General features: G+C 38.4%; 1 protein-coding gene across 12 annotated transcripts in view; it reads left to right on the top strand.

The window, feature by feature from the left end:
* Positions 1-21,823, top strand: part of otofa (otoferlin a) — a 75,981-nt gene that overhangs the window by 23,639 nt on the left and 30,519 nt on the right. For all 12 annotated transcript variants that reach the window (XM_051408457.1, XM_051408447.1, XM_051408448.1 and 9 more), the window contains exons 4-8: positions 7,948-8,047; positions 10,470-10,669; positions 20,468-20,541; positions 20,674-20,800; positions 21,175-21,229. In XM_051408457.1, coding sequence (XP_051264417.1) covers positions 7,948-8,047; positions 10,470-10,669; positions 20,468-20,541; positions 20,674-20,800; positions 21,175-21,229 — 556 coding nt within the window. The remainder of the gene's footprint in view (positions 1-7,947; positions 8,048-10,469; positions 10,670-20,467; positions 20,542-20,673; positions 20,801-21,174; positions 21,230-21,823) is intronic.

Below are 21,823 nucleotides of genomic sequence, written 5' to 3' on the forward strand. Positions count from 1 at the left end.
TGTATCTGGATCAACATCTCATAGATGGATTGGCAAATTGAATTTGATGACTCCCTTTCTTTTGCTCTAGTGCTAGCGGGGTTCACATTTGTACTCATTAATATCTTAACTATTAATCATGTCAAAATTTCAGTGAGTCCAATACTTTGGTTTATGACCAAATGCCTGCAAAACTAATGACAGTCCAATCAGCCTCAGCTGTACTTACAGGAATTAGCAAATGTTAGCATGCTAACATGCTGCTAAGTTTGCTGTGGTTATCTTTCTAGCTCTGTGACAGATAAATGACAGCCCCAGTCTAAATCCCACCTACAAAGCCCTGACTGGCCTGGTTGTTTTTGCAATTGTGAAAACAGCTGTCAAAAAGCGTAACACCATCAGACATACCACTGAAAGATTTAAGACGAGGCACTTGATTTTCATCATTCTGTTGTGCCAAAACCAAACTTCAAGTACTCAAGCCAGTTAAAGCATATAAAGTACAGTTTTGAGCACAGAAAGGGATGGATACCAATTTTCCATTATGGAATTAGAGAGAAAATAATCAAGAAAAAGAAAGAAGGAAAAAATGGTGTTACTATTTTTAAACCAGATTCAAGTAAGAAACGTTTTCATCCACTGCTTGGAAACACCACAACCTCAAATGCTCATGCACAGTATAAGTTCTCTTGTATTCAAACACTCATCTACACACACATTGAGACACACACAAACACAACCCAGCATACATTTAAGTGGGTAAATAATTCAAGGTGAGTCATAGCTTGTGTTGTTCTCACACCTGCTCCATATGTCCACAGGCAGCATCATTACCAGGGTAACTGATCTGTTTCATCACTGCTGGCACCACCACACAGTACTGTAAGGCCAGTGTGTCACACCCTGTGACCACAAGTGCGATCACATTTCCACAACACAAAGAAAAAAACCATCATGCATGATGGTCTCTGTGCTGTAGTGGCATATATACCGTGTTTTATTATCTCTTTCCCCTGTGGCTGAGAGATATGCTTTTATATTCTGCACGCTGTGGAGAACACTGTGTGTGAGTTACTGAGCACTGGAGCAAAGAGTAGGTTATATGATATTAGATTTAACCTGAGGTCAGTGACTGCAGGGGTGGGTCCATGGATGAATATAAGGGTCCTTGGAATTAGAATTGGAATTACTAATGGTATTTTTTTAATCAGATGTTTTGAAGTTAGCTCAGTGCATCATTAGCTCTATCACTGTGTCCCAGTTGAGGGGCTGAAACCATTTGCAGCCCGAAAACATCCCAACAAAAAGAAATTATGGCATGCCTGCACCTTTAGTTTGGATCTCTGTGAGACAAGAACCACCCATTTCTGGAGGGGTTGTAAGCCAAAAAAAAGTGTTTGAATCATGGATCCATTGTGATATGAATTAATTTTGAAACCATGCCAATGCAGAGGGCTCGGAGAAAAAGTTTAACCTTGTTCAACTACTGCCGCAACACAACGTGATGTTATCCGGCAAGGCGCTGCATTGGGCAATACTTCCAAGCCCAGATTTCTGGTGGATTACATTGTGAAGTGAATGCTGTATTTCTTCCGTTTACCCCTGTTTGGCATTGAAGATAAAATACAGAGTTTAAAATACTTTTTAGTTTTATAGAGTTTTATAAACCGTTTTATATGCCTTCAGACTCACAGATCTATTTCTTTCTGTCCTGGACTGTTATTTCATATCTCACCACTACCTGAAGCAACACGCCCCACCAACACCCTTCCTTGCATTGTTTTAACATAGGGTTGTTTTCAGTCTGAATGCCTGCTACAGTAAGAGACCTCTGACTGAAGTACATGTCGCTCATGTGGACATAGAAGTTCTGCAGTATAGCCTGGTGCTAGGTCATGAAATTACATAAAGTTTACAGTAAAAAATGTAGGGAGGAAATACAGTTGGCTCAAATGAAGCCAGCAGTTGATTATGTGTCCCAAAATTCAATTTAAAAGCCTGAATGGCTGCTGAGTTTAGGACAGTCTGGAGCCTGAAAGCTTTTTGGTTAAGACGGGGAAAGAACAGTGCAATGGTCCAGGCATAATGAAATGAAAGAAAAGCCAAATTATGCTGATACACAACGCTCATAAAATGACATTGTAAAATGGGAGCGATCGTATGTGAATATTTTTATCATTTTTTCATTTTATTAAAACGTGGTGGGTGTTCCCATTTCATTGGTTCGCCCCCTTAGGAGAATGTCATTGATTAACACAGGTATTGTAACACCATTTATCACAGACAAATTCATAAATCAAAGGTTAGATCACAGCAGCTTCTAAATTTCCTCTTGTGCCTGTACCGGATAAGTACAAGGCTGAGTGCACTAATAACTGCAGTAATTCTGTGTTTTATTTATATAACATGTAATTCTCATCAGTACGGCCCCAAAGAAACAGCCAATTATGTCAAGATAAATATTTCTGATAAACAGTTGTTATTTTCTTAACTAGGTGTTTGTGCAATCACACAATAAAATAATAATCAATGTGAGATGGATGAAGATGAGGTGTCTGTGGCGGAGCTCGCTGATTTTTTGTGACACTTCTGCACACCCTGATAATATTAAGAAATGAGATAAGAATGAATGAACCTCCAGCTGTTTTTGGTGTTATCTGCAAGTCTGCCTTGAATACTAAGAACTGTTTCTGTCCTGCTCTGAAGACAGAATTACTGACACTGATCAATCAGAAAGAACAATGTGTTTTTTAAATTCTGGTGGTGCAAGCTGAAAACACAGTCTCCTTTGAAAAACACATGAAAGTCTACAACACTCTTGAACTACTGTATCTTGTGTTGAGATTCAGTATACAATTTCAATATTATTATTAATATATACAATGTTTACAATTCACATGGATGCTTTTTGCGCAGTGGGTCTTGGTTTTTATCTTCTCCTGATTTCAGCACTAAATCAAATCAACCCATTGCCATTTATTGTATTCCCTTCATAAGTTTGTGTTTGTACGGTTTTCATTTAGCCACAGGACATAGAATGGTAGCTCGGCAACAGTGCTTTTTCATGCTCCAAAAGTATATAATCCCTTTATGCTGTACATGTGGAGACTCAACAATTTATTGCTTAGTCTTAAAATGCAAGCTTACAAACATAAACCTTGGCTTTCCTGTGCCTGAAGCATTGGAATAAACACTGTGGATTTGTACCCTTTTTTTTTTTTTTGTATTTTAAACAGAAACACATTTTTTGGTTATTCTATTTTTCACAGACATACAGTATTATGTTTATTCAAGCAATGACTTTATTGTACTTTTGAGCCATGCTAGTAGCTTGGCTCCGGGAAGATTCAATTCAATTTTATTTTATTTGTATAATGCCAAATCATAACAGGATAACAGTTATCTCAGGATACTCTTTAAATAGAGCAGGTTTACTCCCTAAAAACTAATTTAGACCCAACAATTCCCAGGATAAAGTGAGGATGTCTATTAGTCCACCACTTTGGTCCAGATTGAAATCTCTTAACAACTTTTAGATGCGATGAAATTTTGTAACAGACATTCATGGTTCCCAGTGGATGAATCCTAATGACTTTAGTAATCCTCCGACTCTTACACTAGCACCGCCATGAGGTTGACATTCCTGGTTTTGAGTTAAATGTCTCAACTACTAGATGTTTTCCATTAACTTTGGTACAGACATTCATGGTTCCCAGTGGATGAATCAGACCTCAGACCTAATTCCCATTGGCTTTATACGTACTTTGTTTTTACTGTTACTATTAGAAAATGTTAGAATGCTATAGTGAACATGGTAAACATTACACCATGCATGCCTCACAGAGCCGCTAACTCCTGTCAGTCTGTTCATATTTCCATTAATTGATATGATATACAACTATATCATCACAGATTTAGTAAGTTGTAAGTTCAAAAATCATGGAGAAGAACTATTTTATGGCAATATTGGATTTTTATATACATATTCTTAATTAATTTTCCCTAAATTTGACTATATCACAATATATATCTATATATACAATACATATACAGTGTGTAGTAATATAAAAATGACATATACAGTGATAAAGGATTTTATCAACATCACCCGTCCCTAATTTCATTTTTATAACACCAAACACTGGTTCATGTAAATACTACAGTATGTTGATGGACATCTACATTTAAAAATAATAATTTTTTTCTGCTGTATGTCATTCAAAAACAGCCCCATTCTTTCCTTTTGTTTGCCACTTTCTACATACTGAAATTTAAATAAACCAAACATGGATCATACTGCGTTTACATATAATTCTTAATTTTTTGCCTGGCTGTTAAGAAGCTGTAACAACGCTGCCTGTAGGAGTGACGTCAACAGTGCACCCAAACCAGCATGACACAACAGCGTGTTTAGGACAGCGAAAAATGACTCCTAATGGCTTCTTCTTCTGTTTGTAGTTAAAATATTCTATGTTGCTTGGGTGTGTGTGTGTGTGTGTGTGTGTGTGTGTGTGTGTGTGTGTGTGTGTGCGTGCGTGTGTGTGTGTGTGTGTGTGAGAGAGAGAGAGAGAGAGAGAGAGAGAGAGAGAGAGAGAGAGAAAAGCTGGAGTATTGATTGTGCCCCTGTGAATCAACAGATACTTATCCTTGAACACTAGTGAAAGACACATTTGCTGAATCTTCTTATGTTTTATATCACTGTATGTGCACTGGTGTCAGACGGCACTTGGCTTCTCCTCAGCTCATCAAAGGCCAAATCACATACACCTGTCAGCTGTAACATTTCCATTTCACACTGTCCTCCCGCTGAGTTACCGGCAGCTGCGGTGGATTAGTGCAACCTTGAGAACAACTCTGTTTGACTTGGAAAAATATTTTACATTTCAAAGCTGTGCTCACCTTTTCTCAAATGTACCTAAGCCAGAGATTTCGTCATAGTCATGCCTCGATTTGAAGAGAAGAGAAACTTGAGGCTTGCAAAGAAAAATAAAACAAATTGAAAGGGAAGGGAGCTCTAAATTATAAAGCAGATGAAAGTAAATTGTTTGCAGAACTTCAATCAATAATGAATGCCACCTTTTGAAGTGCTAAAAAGTGAGCCAGAACATGATAGGCCCTGCTCAGTTCAATTATTCACCACTTGTACACACGTTACAATAGCTGAAAGGAAATGACAGATGATTTGCTCTTCTAAGTAGCCCTGGACATATTGATCACCACTGTCCAGGGAAGGAAAGAATGGATTATATAATGGGTTAGTGTTTTCAGTGATATTGCAGGAGTTTCTGTTCATCTTAAAAAGAAAATGTATAAAGCACAAAACCATTGATATCCTTACAGAGCTTCTTGAGTCACATAAACCCTGTGAAATCGAGCATGGAGTTATTCAGTGGGGAGCCTACCAGATATGCACCTTCACAGAGAATGCATCTGCCAGCGCCTGAGGGGAAGCACATAGGTTTTTTTTTTATAACTAGGATTCAAAGTGAAGACAAGTTCTGGAAACCTAAATTTACCTCATTATTAAGTTTTGAAGCCCTGCTGACAAATGTAGCCTCACTTTCTACTGGAGCTTAAATTCATCACCACCAACTCCAGAGGACAGAAAAAGTAAAGAGATAAAGAAAGAGAGAGAGAGAGAGAGACTAGAGATTAATGTGCTGGCAAGCTGAAGCTGCCGCCGTTGCTTGGAGAACACATATTGATGCTAGAAAAGCTGCATTTACAGACAAAAAAAAGCAAGTGGGATTGCTCTCAGTTTAAGAATATGACTCATGAACACAAGAGAATATCTCAAACTTAAAGGTCCTCTGGTCAGTGCAGCTATTTCAACTTACACCGCTCAATCAAAAAGGTGAATGCAAGTGCTGGAGACAGAAATTAATGATTTTTAAACCAACCAGCCTTAAATAAGTGATGTTCATATGAGCATTTTTCCACTCAGTGTTTCAGTTGTGTGAAAATGAACCAACTTCAACCAACTCACTCTCATTTGACTGCCAGTTTCTATAGCCCTGTTGGGAAGTTCATCGTTTGCTGCCATCCCTGTGGATTCTTGTATGTGTGTGTATACTATTGGTTGCATGCCCTTGTTTTATGATATTATCCCTCCCTCTGGACTCATATCCAGTTAAGTGATTGTATGTCTGTTCTTTCTAATGATTGTCTTGTTGCTCCATTTGTGTATTATCCTGTATGTCATGTATGCATTGAAATTAAAAACACAATATTTGCTGTTCATGCTACAGTGTGTGTTTGCGTGTTAGTGACCATTATAGTAGAAATTACATATGGCCATGGTTCAAATGGAGCTGCACTGCATGTTCTTTGTGTGGTCTGCAAACAACACACTGTCTTTAAATTATTCACCAGCTCTAATTGGCTGGCTGAATGGGGACTGTACTGGGTTTCTTCCCACTGTTGTGTTCTATGAAGGCTCCTTGAGCAACATAGAAAACAAACCTTATGTCTAATGAGCTTATATGTAACGAAAGCAGTCCTGTTCTGTTGTGTTTCCAACAATGACAATGAAAGTCCTCTTAACATCGGCAAAGTATTTATTTTAACCCAAACTACGATTTTATTTTCATGCCCAAAAAATGGACAAACAATGTATTATGTTGTTTAATTGTTGTATTGTATGGAGTTTAGAGATTCGAAACAATCCCCTGTTTGTGACTTGCTTATCTTACAATATAGCCTTATTACTTTTTAATTATCTTGAAAGAAGGACTTTGGCTGATATAAGGTATCAATGTTTGTTTGGTTTTTCACATATTATTGTAACTTAAAAAAAAAACTTGTCATAATTACTGCTTGGATGTTAATGATAACACTATTTTCAAATTGGAAACTGGTAATTACAGTAACTCTAATATGACATAAATGCAGCATAACTAAAATAAACCCTTCCATGAGGTTTTGTGTGATTAGTGACCAAACATATACATTTTTCAATTTACCTTGATAGACTTAAAGTTTGTTAGTTTAGTCATCAAAATCTGTGTTATAATAATATAATAATAATAATAATAATGTAAGTGTTTTCTTTTAATGCAAATTTTGGAGAAAAAATGGAAAATGTGTTGTACATGCAGAAGTTGGAGCCCAGAGTCTCTGCAGCCTTCAGCTTTACTTTTACATTTAAACAAACTGTGAGAATGTTTCTTTTTACTCCAACAGCCAACTTTAGAAAATAAATCCTCTCACTCAGTGTGTTAGGTGAATGAATGGTATGTGAGTCTTCATTCACTTAGTTCCTTGTCCTTGGGGCATTGAAAAGAGCTTAAGAAGAGTGGCTGAGAATTGCCGCCTGGTGCTCGAATGTGTTGAAAGCTTTGGAGAATTTGTTCTGTGAAATGTTTACAGACCTGAGTCGCACAATAGAAGCTTTTGGAATATATTTTTTGGCTTTGATGTTCTACCAGATAGCTGACATTTCCTAATCATGATAATTAGAGGCAATAACAATTTCACTGTTTTGAAATTTATTCTTAACGGTGCTTATATGAAAAATGATTGACTCTATGTGTGTGTGTGTGTGTGTGTGTGTGTGTGTGTGTGTGTGTGTGTGTGTGTGTGTGATTTCAGCTGCTATCTTCTTCTTTTAAATTGCTTTGAGCAGTGACATACTGTAGTGAGCTGGTGACAAAGGCAGTATGGCACTTTTTCAATGTCTGTCACAGCACATATCCATCACCCTCCACCACGCAGCACTCTGTTCATGACTCTATTACTGACACACACTGCACACTGTGAGACAGAGATGTGAAGAACACATGCTTTTGGAGAATAAAAAAAGTTTGTCAGTATTTCACAGTGTAACTACAGAAGTAGATAAACTAGCGATGTGAGAATGAGAATATAGATTTACATAGAGGTAAACAAAAGGGCTGCGTAGGTCAACAAGGACAACAACACTGTATAGTGATTTCTGATGAGTGTCTCTCTATTGGTGTTTTCCTGCAGACTGGTGGGGACTTTCTGTATGGTGCTTCAGAAGGTGGCTGAGGAGGGACACTTAGAGCTCACGGACACACTCATCGACGATAACAACACATCAATAAAGGTAAAGCTAAGTACTGCTCTCACACTGGACTGTCAATACTCTTCAGGGGTTACACTGTGAGAAGGACAAGATTTGTTTTTCTGCACTATGTCTGGTTGGGAACATTTAATGAGAAACGCGGTCACTGTTTTTGCAGTTTGTGTTTATTTATTTATTACCTGCAGCTAGTTAGCTAAGCATGTGTATGTGACTCTTTTATAGCTGGCCCATTTAACTAAAAATTCCTGCAAGAATTTGTAATTATCTGTTAAAATTCAAATTTAACAATGTGTTAGTGCAACAGGTTGTGCCTTGTACTCCAGTAGGGGGTGTTTATAATAATTATAATAATATAAAGATATATGCATGCGTTCTGATACTTAGGATATCTAGACTTTTCTTGTCCTATACTGAAGCAACCACCAAAAACGACTGAGATGAGAATCATTTTATTAGGTATGATTTACTGACCAAATTGTGCATGTGACTCACAGGCTCTAAAGACATTTTAAATCCATCTGCTAGCTTATTGTCAGCAAATAGCCTAAACAACCTGAAGCAGGAGTCAGGCTTATCTCACTCACAAAGCTGTGCATGCTTAACTGGTTGTGCACTGAATAATATTTTATGATATAGGGGAATAAAAATAATATAATATTTGAAAGTCCAGCCCACACAGCCCTTGGACAAATGTAGTTGATGACCCCTGAAATAGAAGAACATTAAATGGATAGATTCATCTTCCACTGCACCTGCACTGGTGGCACTGGGAGATGTAACGGCTATCATCTGGCCAATAAACCACCGATGCTCAACAAGGATCTGATGGAAATACAACAGTCTCTTAGCAACATCAGCACATTAAGACACCGGCCATCAACATTAACCCAGATACTGTCTATTGATTGGAAATTGTTGTTTAGGACAGCTAAACAGAGAACAGTTCAGTGCAAAAGGATGAGTGTGAGGATGATTTTACTGGTGAATACATAATATTCGTATGAGTAAAAGATAGCATGTGTGAGGGAGAATTTAACTGCTGGAGGTTTTAAAGACCCCCTGGGGTGCAGGATTTTGTTAGTGGGAGTGCTGATGTGATGTTTCTGGGATGATGACACACAGCATGCGGACGCTTTAGGGCTTACGCACCACGCACACACATACACTGACATATGTGTGAGTGGCTTCCCATGAAAACACATCAAAGCATACACACACAGTTAAGAGAATTTCAGCACTGTACATCCCTGCAGGAGGAATCCAACATTACCTGAGCGCAACTCTTTTACCTACAACTGCACTGGTGTGGTTGCCATAGTGACAAATCTAGCTCCTCATGGACTACAGTGATTGCCTTGTGAGGTTGTGCGGAAGAGAGAGTGACATAGAGCGAGATGAAGAGAGGAAGGGGAACAGGAGCCCCATGTATATTTTCTACTCATCTGTCTTTGTCAGTAGAATAAATTGGCCAGTCCGTAATAAAGATGCGGACATTGTCAGGAGAATAATATTTGTCCATAACGGTCCCCAGAAGACACAAAAGACAAACAACTGTGTCACTATTGTTTCTGGCCTGGATTAAACTAACATTTACTGTCAACCTGAATTCCCCCAGCAAATGCCAGGGAGAAGAGATGATTTATAGTCCTGTTAAAGTTTGTTGGTGTTACTGAGAGCTTTTTCTAAACACAGTTAAATAGATTGCTATAGATAAACCAAAACTAAGCCTTAAGGTGTGTGCTGTTCTGTAATTAAACTGGACTCTTTCACTACAAGTTTAAATTGATTTATAAGTTGCAGTGCAACAGTGTGTGTGGTGTCATATTATATGTGTGTTGAATTTAGCAATTAAAAGCAAAGCATACATATATACTGTACATAAAGCCACCATAGGGAAGTTTTCTGGAGTCCTTTTGTAGATTATTAATCATACCAGCAATTTATTAATAGTTTATTTGTATAGCAATTCTCAAAATCACTGTTATTGTGCTTTACACAGAACAGGAATACAATCCTTAAAGCAGAATACTAGTAAAACAGAGATAAATTAACATGACAAGAGTCATGTTAGTGAGGCTGTAGTGGTACTCTGAGCTAAATGCTAATGTCGGCATGCTTACATATTTACAGTGACAATGCTAACAGGCTGATGTTTATTTATATAATATAATATTTTAGATATTTAGATATGATTTGGCGAGCCTGTGCTCCTCAGCCTCAACCTAAAGCAGTTAAAAATGATCTTGACAGCTTCTCTAGATCAAACATGTCATAAAATCCTTGGATTGGATTTTGACACATCGGGTAAAATTCTTTATTATTAAAAAAAGTTTTAAATACAGTGAGATGAACAGCTGCACTATAACCTCAGTAAAAGTGAAGGTTTATTATTTATCTGCTGCTAATATAGACATATTTTCATCTGCTTTCCTTCTGTTTTCAGACCAGCGTTACCATAGAGATCAGATACCAGTCTATGGATGGCACTGTGGGAGTTTGGAGCGACGGGGAGTTCCTGGATGTTCCTGATGACCGTGACGGCATGTTTGCCTTTGAAACGGACAGCTTGCTGTCTGGACAAAGCCACAGTTCAGTGACGTCTCCTGGACGATCCTTACAGGGATCCATACCAACTTTCAGGAAGTGAGTCACGCATACAAACTATGTCCATGACAACTCGATTACATTACATTTCAGTGCATCGGGCTGTAAAATGCTGTTGCTTTGCATCTGAGTGTTAATTCGATGACTCTCCACAACAGCAAACAAGATTTGTTGTGTTAATTATGTACTTCAGTTTTTAAGAGATCATTAACAGTAACAGTACTACTGAGGCACACATGGGTGAGAGAATAACTTGCGTGTGTTGAGGTCGACAGATGGATCCAGCATTCACACACTGATGAAGCTTCATGCCGTCCAGCTGATGTAACATCTGTCAGGGAGTGCAACATGTAGGGATTGTAGTGGCTGGACTCTGATGCCCAAAAACCACAATTCAGAGCAGATATTTGCTATAAGAGTATTTGTAGTTGAGTATCATGTTCTATAAACATGTTAGTGTATGAAAGTTTAATTAAATAATCAGTGCAGTTGGAAGGGGGCTTTGAGTCATGTAGAAAACAGCTAGCATTTTATGTAAGAGCTTTCTGTTCTCAAAATTTTATCATTTGACAGATTTGAACTGTGAGAATTAAAGGGGAACTCCACCAATTTTACACAACATTTCTATAAGTCTTTACAGGTGTCGTGTAGTGTTACTGCAAATGTGAAAAGAGTTGCAAAGTGATAAATTGCCTCAAGTTATGTCACATGAGTCAGCATTGGTTGGTGCTCAAGACTACAAGTTTGAAAATAAATCAATCTGGGGGTGTGGAGTTAAACAAGTAGACTCTCTGTAGTTTGCTCCTCATTACTCTATGTGGCAAGAGGCTACATTAGCTACTCCTAGCATAACACACCCAAATCTCCAGGTGAACTGTCAGTTGCATTTTGGATAATGCAGGCACCAGTGTTTGACAAGGTAGAAGAATGTGTGGAATAAAAAAGATCTCTGGTGCTGCTGGATTGATTTTTAATACTTTTTCTCAGCTGTCCGGTGTGAACCTGACAGTGTTGCAGTGGAGTGCAATGTTAAATTGGTGGAGTACTCTTAAGTTGGCAGAAATGAACATGTAGTCTAGATGTGTTTGACCCTAGTTAATATCAACATTGTCATTGTCATCTTCATGAGTCACATGATTGACTTTCAAAGAGGTTGTAGGAACTGAAAGAGAGTTTTCCCACCAGCACTCATGAGGTTAAAAATAATACGGTGGGATTTTAAAATTGATTTTTACACTTTGGCACTGTGGGGGTGTGAACAAGAAAAAAACATTGTGGCTGAAGTTGTATGGTCTGGTTATACCATTTACAATGAATCACATATGGTAGTTCATAATAATATACAAGAAATCCCAGGCTGCACAAGATTTTATAGATTTAGTATGAAAAACTGCAAGACCCTCGGCCCCGCAAGCTACTTTTGGCCTCTTTACGCTGTTCCTTGGACTTCCTCTGCGATGTGCTTGTTGTGTTTTTGCTGAATAGTATGTGAAATAATCTGTGGGTGGTATCGATTTCCACTGAGACTATCTGCACAGCCAGACCCCTAAGTCCATCATTATATTGCATGTTGAATGGGCGTGTGAAAAATCGTGTATATGTGAGGCTGACTGCCATCGTGGGCATGTTTTTGTTTCTGTTTGTTGACACTGAACGCCTGAGTTGCACTGTCTTACGGCATAAAATTAAAATATGTACCAATATGAGACTGGAACCAGCCTGAGGAAAACAAAAAAAGTTGACTTTTTTAGTTTTAGAGCATCCCACGGGTGTTATGTAACAGAGACAGTGTTTGGATTTAGACGACAAAGCTGTTTAGAAATACTGTAAAAGGGTTCGATAAAAGTTGGATAAAAGAAGTCACCAAACTCGTGAAGCTATAGCTTACATTCAGCACACAGTTTATCAGATTATTGTTTGTGTTGTATCTCTAGCACCTTCATTTACATTCCCTCACCTTTCTTCAGGTGAATAAGCTCTCTGTCCTTGATGCTTGATGACTGCGCCTGTTGTCTAGTTGTTGTGGTTGCTGTCAGTCAGACTTTATAATGCCGTTGGGGTCTTGTCTGAAAAGAAAAGTGAATGAGTTGCTGAGAAAATATCAATAACTTCCAACGTAGCCAACAAATCCACCCCTAATCTGCCTCACACCGGTGTCAGCCAGGCTGATGGGCTTGTGGGAAAATTTAAATAGCCTGGCCACTTTGTGTCTAAAGCCTTTATTTCCTGAATTACCAGCTGCTCACTTTATCTCTGGTTGAGAGGTTTTTTAGAATTAAACTTTCTGAAGATGTTTCATTGTGTCCTGAATTCTGACAGTCTATGGCAAGTGTTAATTGTTCATATTCTGGTCATGAAGCATTAATGTGCAGGAGACGATAACCAGGGATGACTCTCTTACTCTGTTAGGGAAGAAGAGGAGCAGGAAAAAGAGGAGGAGAATGTGACAAACAGTTTAGCCTCAAGGTATAATTCCTTCATCCTTCCTGTCTGCTCACTTTTCCCACCTTTTGGTTTGTGGTTTTGTGTGTCTGTTTTACCTCATCCTTCATTCAGTTTTTGCAATATTTCAAAACAGTATCACCCCATTAGTTATCATTTTTCTTTAAGTCAAATAAATTTGACGTCATGGAGAGCAATGTGCCCCTCCTAGTCATTATGATAATCTCAAAACATTAAAGGATTGCCATTAGCCTTTCAGACTTTTAAAATTAAAAGTTTATGAGAACAGGAGTTGTATTTCTAAAACCCTTGAGAGACATACAAACACAACTCCTCTATTATAGATTATTCCCTTGCAATATCATAACTGCTCTGGGTTTAATCATGAATGCAGGGTGGAAGAACAAACAGAAGAACTGTGCCTACACGGAGCCCTGCTGTCTATTTCTGTTATATCACCTGCAGCCTAAAGGTCATTACAGAAGAGTTTGTGCTCATTGCAGTTTTCAGTCGGCATTAAATTTCATTATAACTGTACAATATGACAGCAATAGAGTGTAGGTGGCTTGTTAAGGCATATTGATTCCACCTCATCCACTTAATTGAGTGAAATTGCACCCGGAGTGGACCATCCCACTAGTACCACCTCTCATTTCTGCAGCCTCTACCTCCCTCCACATCATATCCTGGCCTGCAGGATGATTTATGGCGACACCCATGAAGCAGTTTGTGCTATCTGCGGCACCACAATGAGCCGGCTTTGCAGGGGTTTTGTTATTCCTAATAAATAAATCACCTTCTGCGTGGTTTTACTGCCAGTGAGGCAGATCTGCTGAATAGTGCATGCAAAGGAGCCCACGTGCCAGACATGAAGAGAATGGATTTAAGGCCCCAATTGTCATTTGATCTGTGGACATCAAACACTGGAAAAACAAACAAAACAATGGGATGAAATGTTTTACATTGGAGAATGATCATACTTTAGCACTGGTGCAAAAGGCTAACAGGACAGGGTTTCTTAATCATGTAAAAACAATTCATAAATTAATCCGCATTGCCCCATTGAAACATATTGTTGCAAATAGTCATTGTGTTTATTCAGACCATTTAAATATGTATAGTTCATTTGCATATCATCAAAATCGGCTTAAAGGAAACAATTCAGCCTGAGCAAAGCCTCTGCTGAATTTACTGAAACAAGTGCTGATTTATTCATTAGGATTTTTTGCCAAGTGTGTGATGATTTGTCCATCAGTGTAAATTTGCTGTGTCTTCAAAGACAGCCCTGGCGTCACATGTTGATGATGTATCATCACACAGCGCCATGGTGCAGGTGTTGTGTGGCCTTTTATCTCACTGGTCTTTATCTGAGCTCAGGATCTGCTCACTGCAGCACCCTGTGGAAACATTCATAACAACAAATATGCCAGCTAATACACAAACATGCCATTCTAGTATAGATGCATAGCATAGATTTTGTTCCTATACTATTATTTGGATGAGTTGTTAAAGGCCCTACCTGCACGAGGGTTTTCACTTATGTTGCCTGCTTAGCCATCTTCTCAGGACACTGTGGGCTTTTATAGGCTAGCTTGATAGCTCGCTCGTTATCATTATTCAAATTTTGCAACATCATGAAATTGACTTTTGCTAAGCCCCAACACCTTAGTTACTGTTGCCATGCCTGTCATATGTGCCATTATTGAATGGCAGTTTACAGTCAAAATGTATTTGAATTAGTTTGGAATCAGACTTGAAGCCTTGAAAGTTGGTGCTGGCAGATTTAATTATCTCTATCTTGCTAGTGTAGAGTTACAGTCCTAGCATTATAAATATAATAAGGAAAGATATAGGATCAGAATTTCCTTCTAACATTGTTGTGTTTAGCTGCTTAGCTTGTGCATTTTCTATCAGTATGTTTTCACTTCTAATATTACAAGAGAAAAAAGCTTTTAGGATGAGGACTAATCAGTGTGTTTGACTTAATGCTGTTTAGGGTAATGTAGTTAGTTTCCAGTTCTATTTAGTGCAGAAAAACACACAGTCCATTCAGTTCCTAATACTTTTGGTCCTATGTTTTTGGTTTTGCAAAGGCAAAAGGTAAACTATAAACAGTAGGTAAGCCCATATCAGCAAAGAACAATCTTCAGATCAATTAACTGAGACATTGCTGACACACTGCAGTCACAGATAAGACTCCTTCTCCAAGTCTTAAACAGAGTCCATCTCTTTTTAAGACTTAACGATCAAAGCTTCCTTTTTTATGTGTACAATCAAAATGTGATTTGTCATTATCAGTCCCTCAAGCTACGTTTTAAATTATCTGAAGAAAATATAGTTTTTGTCTCTTCAGCTTGTTTCCTTCTGCAGAGACAGATACTGGATTGAAGCAGTTGCCTTTTGAATTTTTGGCATTCGTGTTTCTTCTCATGTAGCTGTATTCTCTCGAGGGACTGCTCTGTGTTTGTCAGCTCTGCTGTTGTGTGTTGCTGTGGTTTGCAGTGGTTCTTATTCTCAGCTTGTGTGTGATAGTACGATGTGTAAATTTGAACACTGTGAGCGGTGTGTAAGCTCCTCTCTGTTATTTTTCTGTTCCAAGCCCTGATGTGGGAGCAGACGATGACGACATGAAGACATGCCTCTTGGGGTAAATCCCAGTTTATGCATCGCCTTTGTGTTTGTCCTAGATAGGAGTTGTGAAATACTAGGACTTAGGGGAGCTGGTCTTCTCATTACAGGTGATTATTTTTATGACTGAAGGAAATGTATTTGACGTCAGAGATGTCGAGAAAAAAAGAAACTTTTGGTCTTTGAAAGCCTTGTCCAGAGATTTTTTTCTATCCAGCCTAGTTGATGCAATAACAGAGTAAAAAATGCAAGAGTGCTATTTGGAGTGCATATAAAAATTTTAAAAGTAATGGCTGTTCATAGAAAAACCAGTTGTTATATAATATAAATTCTCTTCCTCTTCCTTTTCCTTAACATCATTCTTTAGTGAAATGATGTATAGTGTATTTATTCTGCGGATAAATGCATACACAAAATTACAAAAAACATGTATGGCCCAAAGATTTAAAAAAAAAATTCGTTTGTTGTATGTAGGCCATGAAGGCTCAAAGCACTTTATTTTTGGGGGGGCTGTGAGGGCATTAAACTTGCATAAGCTTCTATCCATGTGACACTAATGAGGTAAAGTTATGAGCCAACACTTGCAAGATCACAGGCAAAGAATATCAATTAACTTTCCAGGATAGGCAAATGAAGCAGCTACACAAAAGCACTTTGGAAGAGATGCCAATATCACAGGGATAAATAATATTGATGCTCCATTTTATCTGTTGTGAAGTTCTCATTACATTCCAAGTGGAAAGTTGGAAAAACATGACTTGATTGGAGCTGCCAAACAAAGTATTGAGAGAAAGAAAGAGAGAGGACTGCAGAGCGTTCAATAGGGTTTTAGGACATAGAGGTCTGGTTTAGTGAGCGTTCTCATTTCCCAACTGTGTTATCAGGTAGAGTCGATCTTTGTCTGGGTTCCGGTCCAGGAGGTTCCTGAAAGCACAAAAAATATGTGCATCCAGTCCATGTGTGTGAGAGAGAAAGAAGAGGTGTGTGTAGGGTATCTCATTGAGCTCCATTCAGCTGAGCCCCCAGAGCAGAACACACAGTATATGTCAATGAATTATTGATCGCTCGCCGGTTATTTTTTTATCCTTCCTTTATTCATTTATTTTCATGTGCATGGAAGTTTTGTACAGTAGTTGAGAAAGTTCAAAACACTTGCACATGCAAATGGACAAAACACAAGCAAGTGAAGAAAAAATGGTAGATATAAAAAGAAACATAAACAGCTGTTTGACAAGACTGAGCATATAATTCAAAGTAACAGTGGTCTATGTGTGCAGGAGCGAGCTTAACACTTTTTGTGAAACTGTGAAAACAGTATTGGATAAAAAACAACACATGTAATGATGGTGATTACATATCGGAGAAATATGAGAAACCACAAACAAGAGTATTTTTGCGGCCATTGTAGTACAACACTGACAGGAATTATTTTACTGCATAATGAGTACATTTACTTTTGATAACTTGCATACTTTTACTTTTATGTAAGGTTTTGAATGCTGTACTTTTACTTGTAGTTGAGTATTTTCACAGCTTGGTATGTACTCATACTGCAGACATTTCCATCTTTGACCATCTGCTCGCAGCAAGTTCAAAGTCAGATCTCTGGCAATTAAACAGCAATTTAAACAGCCACCCTCTGCCCCTTATCCCACTGCTTTACATGCACATTAAAGATAAATTCATAACTGTGAGGAAAATGTTTTTTTGCACAGTTTGAAACCTTTATGGAGGAAAATGGAAGTACCAGGTATTGGTGAATAACCATGGGAATAATTCTGCCTCAGATCATTCGTCTTCAGTGCAATTTACACGTGTAACGAGGCAATTTATTCATGCTTTCATGTATTATTGATTTGAGCACAATCACCCCCAGTTCACTTTCAGCTTTAAGCACACGTGCATATGTTGCCCGAGTTCTCTGCTTTTTAAATATGCAATAGCTGACTTTGCTTACAATAGTAGGTTTATTATCACTACGTTACAAAGCTTGAATGAGCTTCACGTCTCATTCAAGGTGTTTGTGTGTTTGGTTGATCTGCAGTGCTTTACGTGGTAGTCACGTATACATTTATGGTCTTTATTTCAGATCAAAGGAAAAGAAGGAAGGAGAAAATAATAAGTATAGCGTCCTTTTTAATTCTCAACTTCTCAACAAGCTGACTTTCTTCTGTAATTTCTGTTCAACTTTGACATTTTATGAGTTTTACCTGCTTTAACTTCTAAAGTGTGAATTTGCATATTTCCATTACTCTAATTGGAAAACCCACTTGTAAACTTTCTTTGCTTTTTCTCACTGACGTCTTTGAAGGTTACATTTTGTCTTTAAATCAGCGTAGAAGGATGGCTTGTTAAATCTTTCAAGGTTTATCTCATTTTAAATTCAGACATGGCCTGTGTTGGAAGCATTTGTCTCTGATGTCTGTCCTTGTATGTGTCCTTAACTCTGCACAGCAAAGGAAGGGAAAAGAAAATGAAGGGAATGAAAGACAAGTAAGTCAAATATTGTGTGGTCCTATTTGTTTACTTCCTAGAATTTCCAACGACTGTCCCCTCTGCTTTGGTTAGAAAATTGCTGTTCTTGTGTAGAAGATTTAATTTCACATCCTACAAATGCCAATATACATGTTGGCTTTTCTCATCACAATAACCACAACATCGGTCTTCTGTTCAAGCTTAAAACAACTATGTTTACATTTTCCTGACATGTAATTGTGACAACTTGTCTCGATTCTCTCTCAGGAACAAAGGCATTCTTATAGTGCCAAAGATCTTTTAGGGAGAAGAGTTTGAAGTGGCTTTTGAAGTGCCTGACTTTGACACAGAGGACTTAATATGCATCTAGTCTCAGTCAACGTCCTTTTCTTTTGGTTCCTTCAAGGTTAAGGATTTATTTTAGGGTTAAAGTCTTGTTTTAAGGCCAAGGTTGTAATTTTGTTTAGGTAAGGTTAGTTTAAGTTTTCTTTAAGTTTTTTAAGATTTAAGTGGGATTTTGGTGGCAATTTTACTCACTGAGGAAAGAATACACTTGCATGCATAAAACACTCAGTTGGTGCCACTAAGATTAGCATTTTTTAATTAGTGGACCAAACATCTTCCAAGTCCAACATTACATGAAGTTCAGGTCATGTTATGAAGGCTGTCTAGACTCACTTCAACAACAATCATCTTTGGTGGTGAACAGAGCCCAGCCCACTCCATCCTCCTCCTCTCCCTTGTATCTCCAGCCATGTACCTCCACCTCCTGCTCTCTCCCTCCCCTCCTCTCTCCTGCATCATCATTTACTAATCTGTCCAACTGTTATCTGCCTGGCTGGCCTGGACTATCTGCACCTGACAGGTGAAGAATATGGAAATATAGTTCAATATAGAAGAAAGCTTGGGGAAGAACCTTGTTGGGGCGGATTAATGGTGATCTGACCTCTGAGGAGTTGAGTATAGGCTCAGTGGTGTCTTTCATGTGGTATGTATAAAACAATTTTTTTCACACATTGTGTTTGTGTGTCTTTAGTTTGCGTGTCTTTTTGTTGAATCATAGATTGAATGAGACAAGGAGGCAGACTGGATCACTGGGACATCTGAATTTGCATTTTACCAGGGGTGCAATATCACAAATTTTCATTATCAATAATCTGCTTTTTCAATCAGTCGATTAAATTTTAAGTCTATAACATGAAAATATGGAAATATGCCCATCACAATTCCAGGTGAGTCCAAGATTACTTTTTAAATTGCTTGTCAATTTTCTGCACATTGATTGACTTAATTGTTTCAGAATTTCAGCTCCAGGTAGCAGATGTTATATTCAAAAGTATTTTCCAAGGCAGTCAAACTGTTTAATGCATGCACTGACAATTCAATAAACTGGCCCATCAGCTGGAAATATAATGGTTGGTGCTTTATAGGCTGAGAGTCCAAGGCGCGTATCCCTGAGTGTGAATGATCTTGATTTGATTTGACTGGAAAAGCTTTTTACCTTTATTTTGATGAGTGATCCACTTGTCTTTCCTCGACTTTTATTCCCATTTACGTGGCTCCAGGCTCTTACCTTTAAATCTCACTCAGCACACAAATTCATCAAATGAGATACATGCATACTTTTCTTTAAAACCAGCTTGCCATATTCCATAAAATGAGGTTGACGGTTGCCTCTGGAATAGCGGGTGAAAGATCAAAGCAGAAATTGAACTCTGATACACTCGACTGTGAATGCTTGAGGAAACAAAAGGAAAACCTTCCTATTGATTAATTTCCTGACATGTATCCATATCCGCAGCAAATTGGACGGTCACACTCATTTTTAATTATTAAGGCCACTCATTTGTCGTCCCGCTGATGACATCACAAGCTCTTTGTTGTTGCGGTGATATGTGATCCAGTTAATATCAATGTGGAGACACTTGATACTCTTGTTTTGTGATTGAGGGTCTGGAGAATTGGTGATGGTGATGGTGATGGTGATGGCGGGGGATTAAATCCACTGGAATTAAATGTCTAGCCGAGTTACAAAGATGTCCATGATATATGGATGTTATGGTGTTGGGTTGCATTTTGATTATATCCAGAAGTGGGCAGTGGGGGTTCTCCGGTCACGTTAAGTTCAGTGTTTAATGTTGAGTCTACTGATGGAGAGTGGATTTAATGAGACAAGCATGAAACTGGTTCATTTGAGAATGAATCAGCAGTGAATCAGTACAGGTTCACTTTCATGATATAAGTTCCGTCTCCTTTCTCCTCCTGTCTGGCTGACCCTTTCTCCTCCACCAGAGCGGGCAAGGGAGTTTTCTCAGCCATGAAGCTCGGCAAGATCAAGAGCTCTAAAGATGACCACAGGAAAGGAGGTAAATCAACACACAAGACACAAGATTGGAATTTATATACATATAATATAAAAACACACTTGGAATCAACCTATAAAATATCCACCAAGTTTTAGTTTTTAATCGTTGATTTGCTTGATTTTAATTGTCCAGATGAGCCGGCGGTCCTGGACATGGAGGATCTGGACAGGAAGGCGATGCGTCTTGCTGGATCACTGGACCCTGACACCATCTCTCTCGCCTCTGTCACTGCCGTCACCACCAACGTCTCCAATAAGAGGTCTCATATTTGTTCATACACTGAGGCATTGCTCACACATAGTAGATAAATACACTCCAGTATGCACATCAGCAGACAGTAGGTTAAAGCACCCTGCCTTAATGGCCTCAGCCAGCACTGATCATCTCCAACTGCTGATGCCGCAGGATGAACTGAATCTGGTGGCACAGTCACACCATTTAATAGCATATATTTCTCAAGATAATCACACTCAACCTTGAAATATGGAACAATGAGAGCTTTCACAATTTCACATTAAAACTTAGAATTGAGTTTATGCTCATGTGCCACATCAGTTTTCACTGTGGGAGCACTGGAGAATGTACTCTGCTAATCCACTGCAGAAAATCACTGATTGTGTTCAATTTCTTCAGGTCAAAGCCGGATATTAAGATGGAACCGAGCTCTGGACGACCAGTGGATTATCAGGTGTGTGTGTGTGTTTCTGGGTGTTTGAATGTGTACATATTCATTATACTGAGTGAGAAGAGAAGATTGAGTGGAGTCAGTGTCCTTGTTTAACCCTCTGCAGAAAGTGATTAAGTGTAAGTCTGGTTTTAGGGGATTAATGTGCTGTATTGCTTAGCAAAGAACAGTTTATCCATCCAAGATGTTAATTAGTGAGGGTTAGAGGTTCTGGTAGGCATATTTTCTTAATTTAAAAGGCTATCTGTGCTTCCGGTCTTTATGATAAGCTAAGCTAATAACCTCCAGGCTTTTTCTGTCAATATAAGGCCACAGCCAGCAGCTGGTTAGCATAGTGACTGAAAACAGGGCAAAAACAGCTAGCCTGGCCCTGTCCAAAAGTATCTGCCTATCAGCACTTATAAAGCTCATTAATTAACACGTTATGTCATATTTGTACAAAACTGTACAAAAACAAATTGTAAAAATTACAATTTACAGTTTTATGGGGGGGTTATGCGTGTGTGTGATAACAATATATCCACAACTATGCATATTTTTTTTCTTTAAAATCATGGATTTTCGTCTGCTGTGACTACGGCACTGGATTCATTTACC

Source organism: Dicentrarchus labrax, unplaced genomic scaffold, assembly GCF_905237075.1.
Source record: "Dicentrarchus labrax unplaced genomic scaffold, dlabrax2021, whole genome shotgun sequence".
Classification (NCBI taxonomy): Eukaryota; Metazoa; Chordata; class Actinopteri; family Moronidae; genus Dicentrarchus; species Dicentrarchus labrax.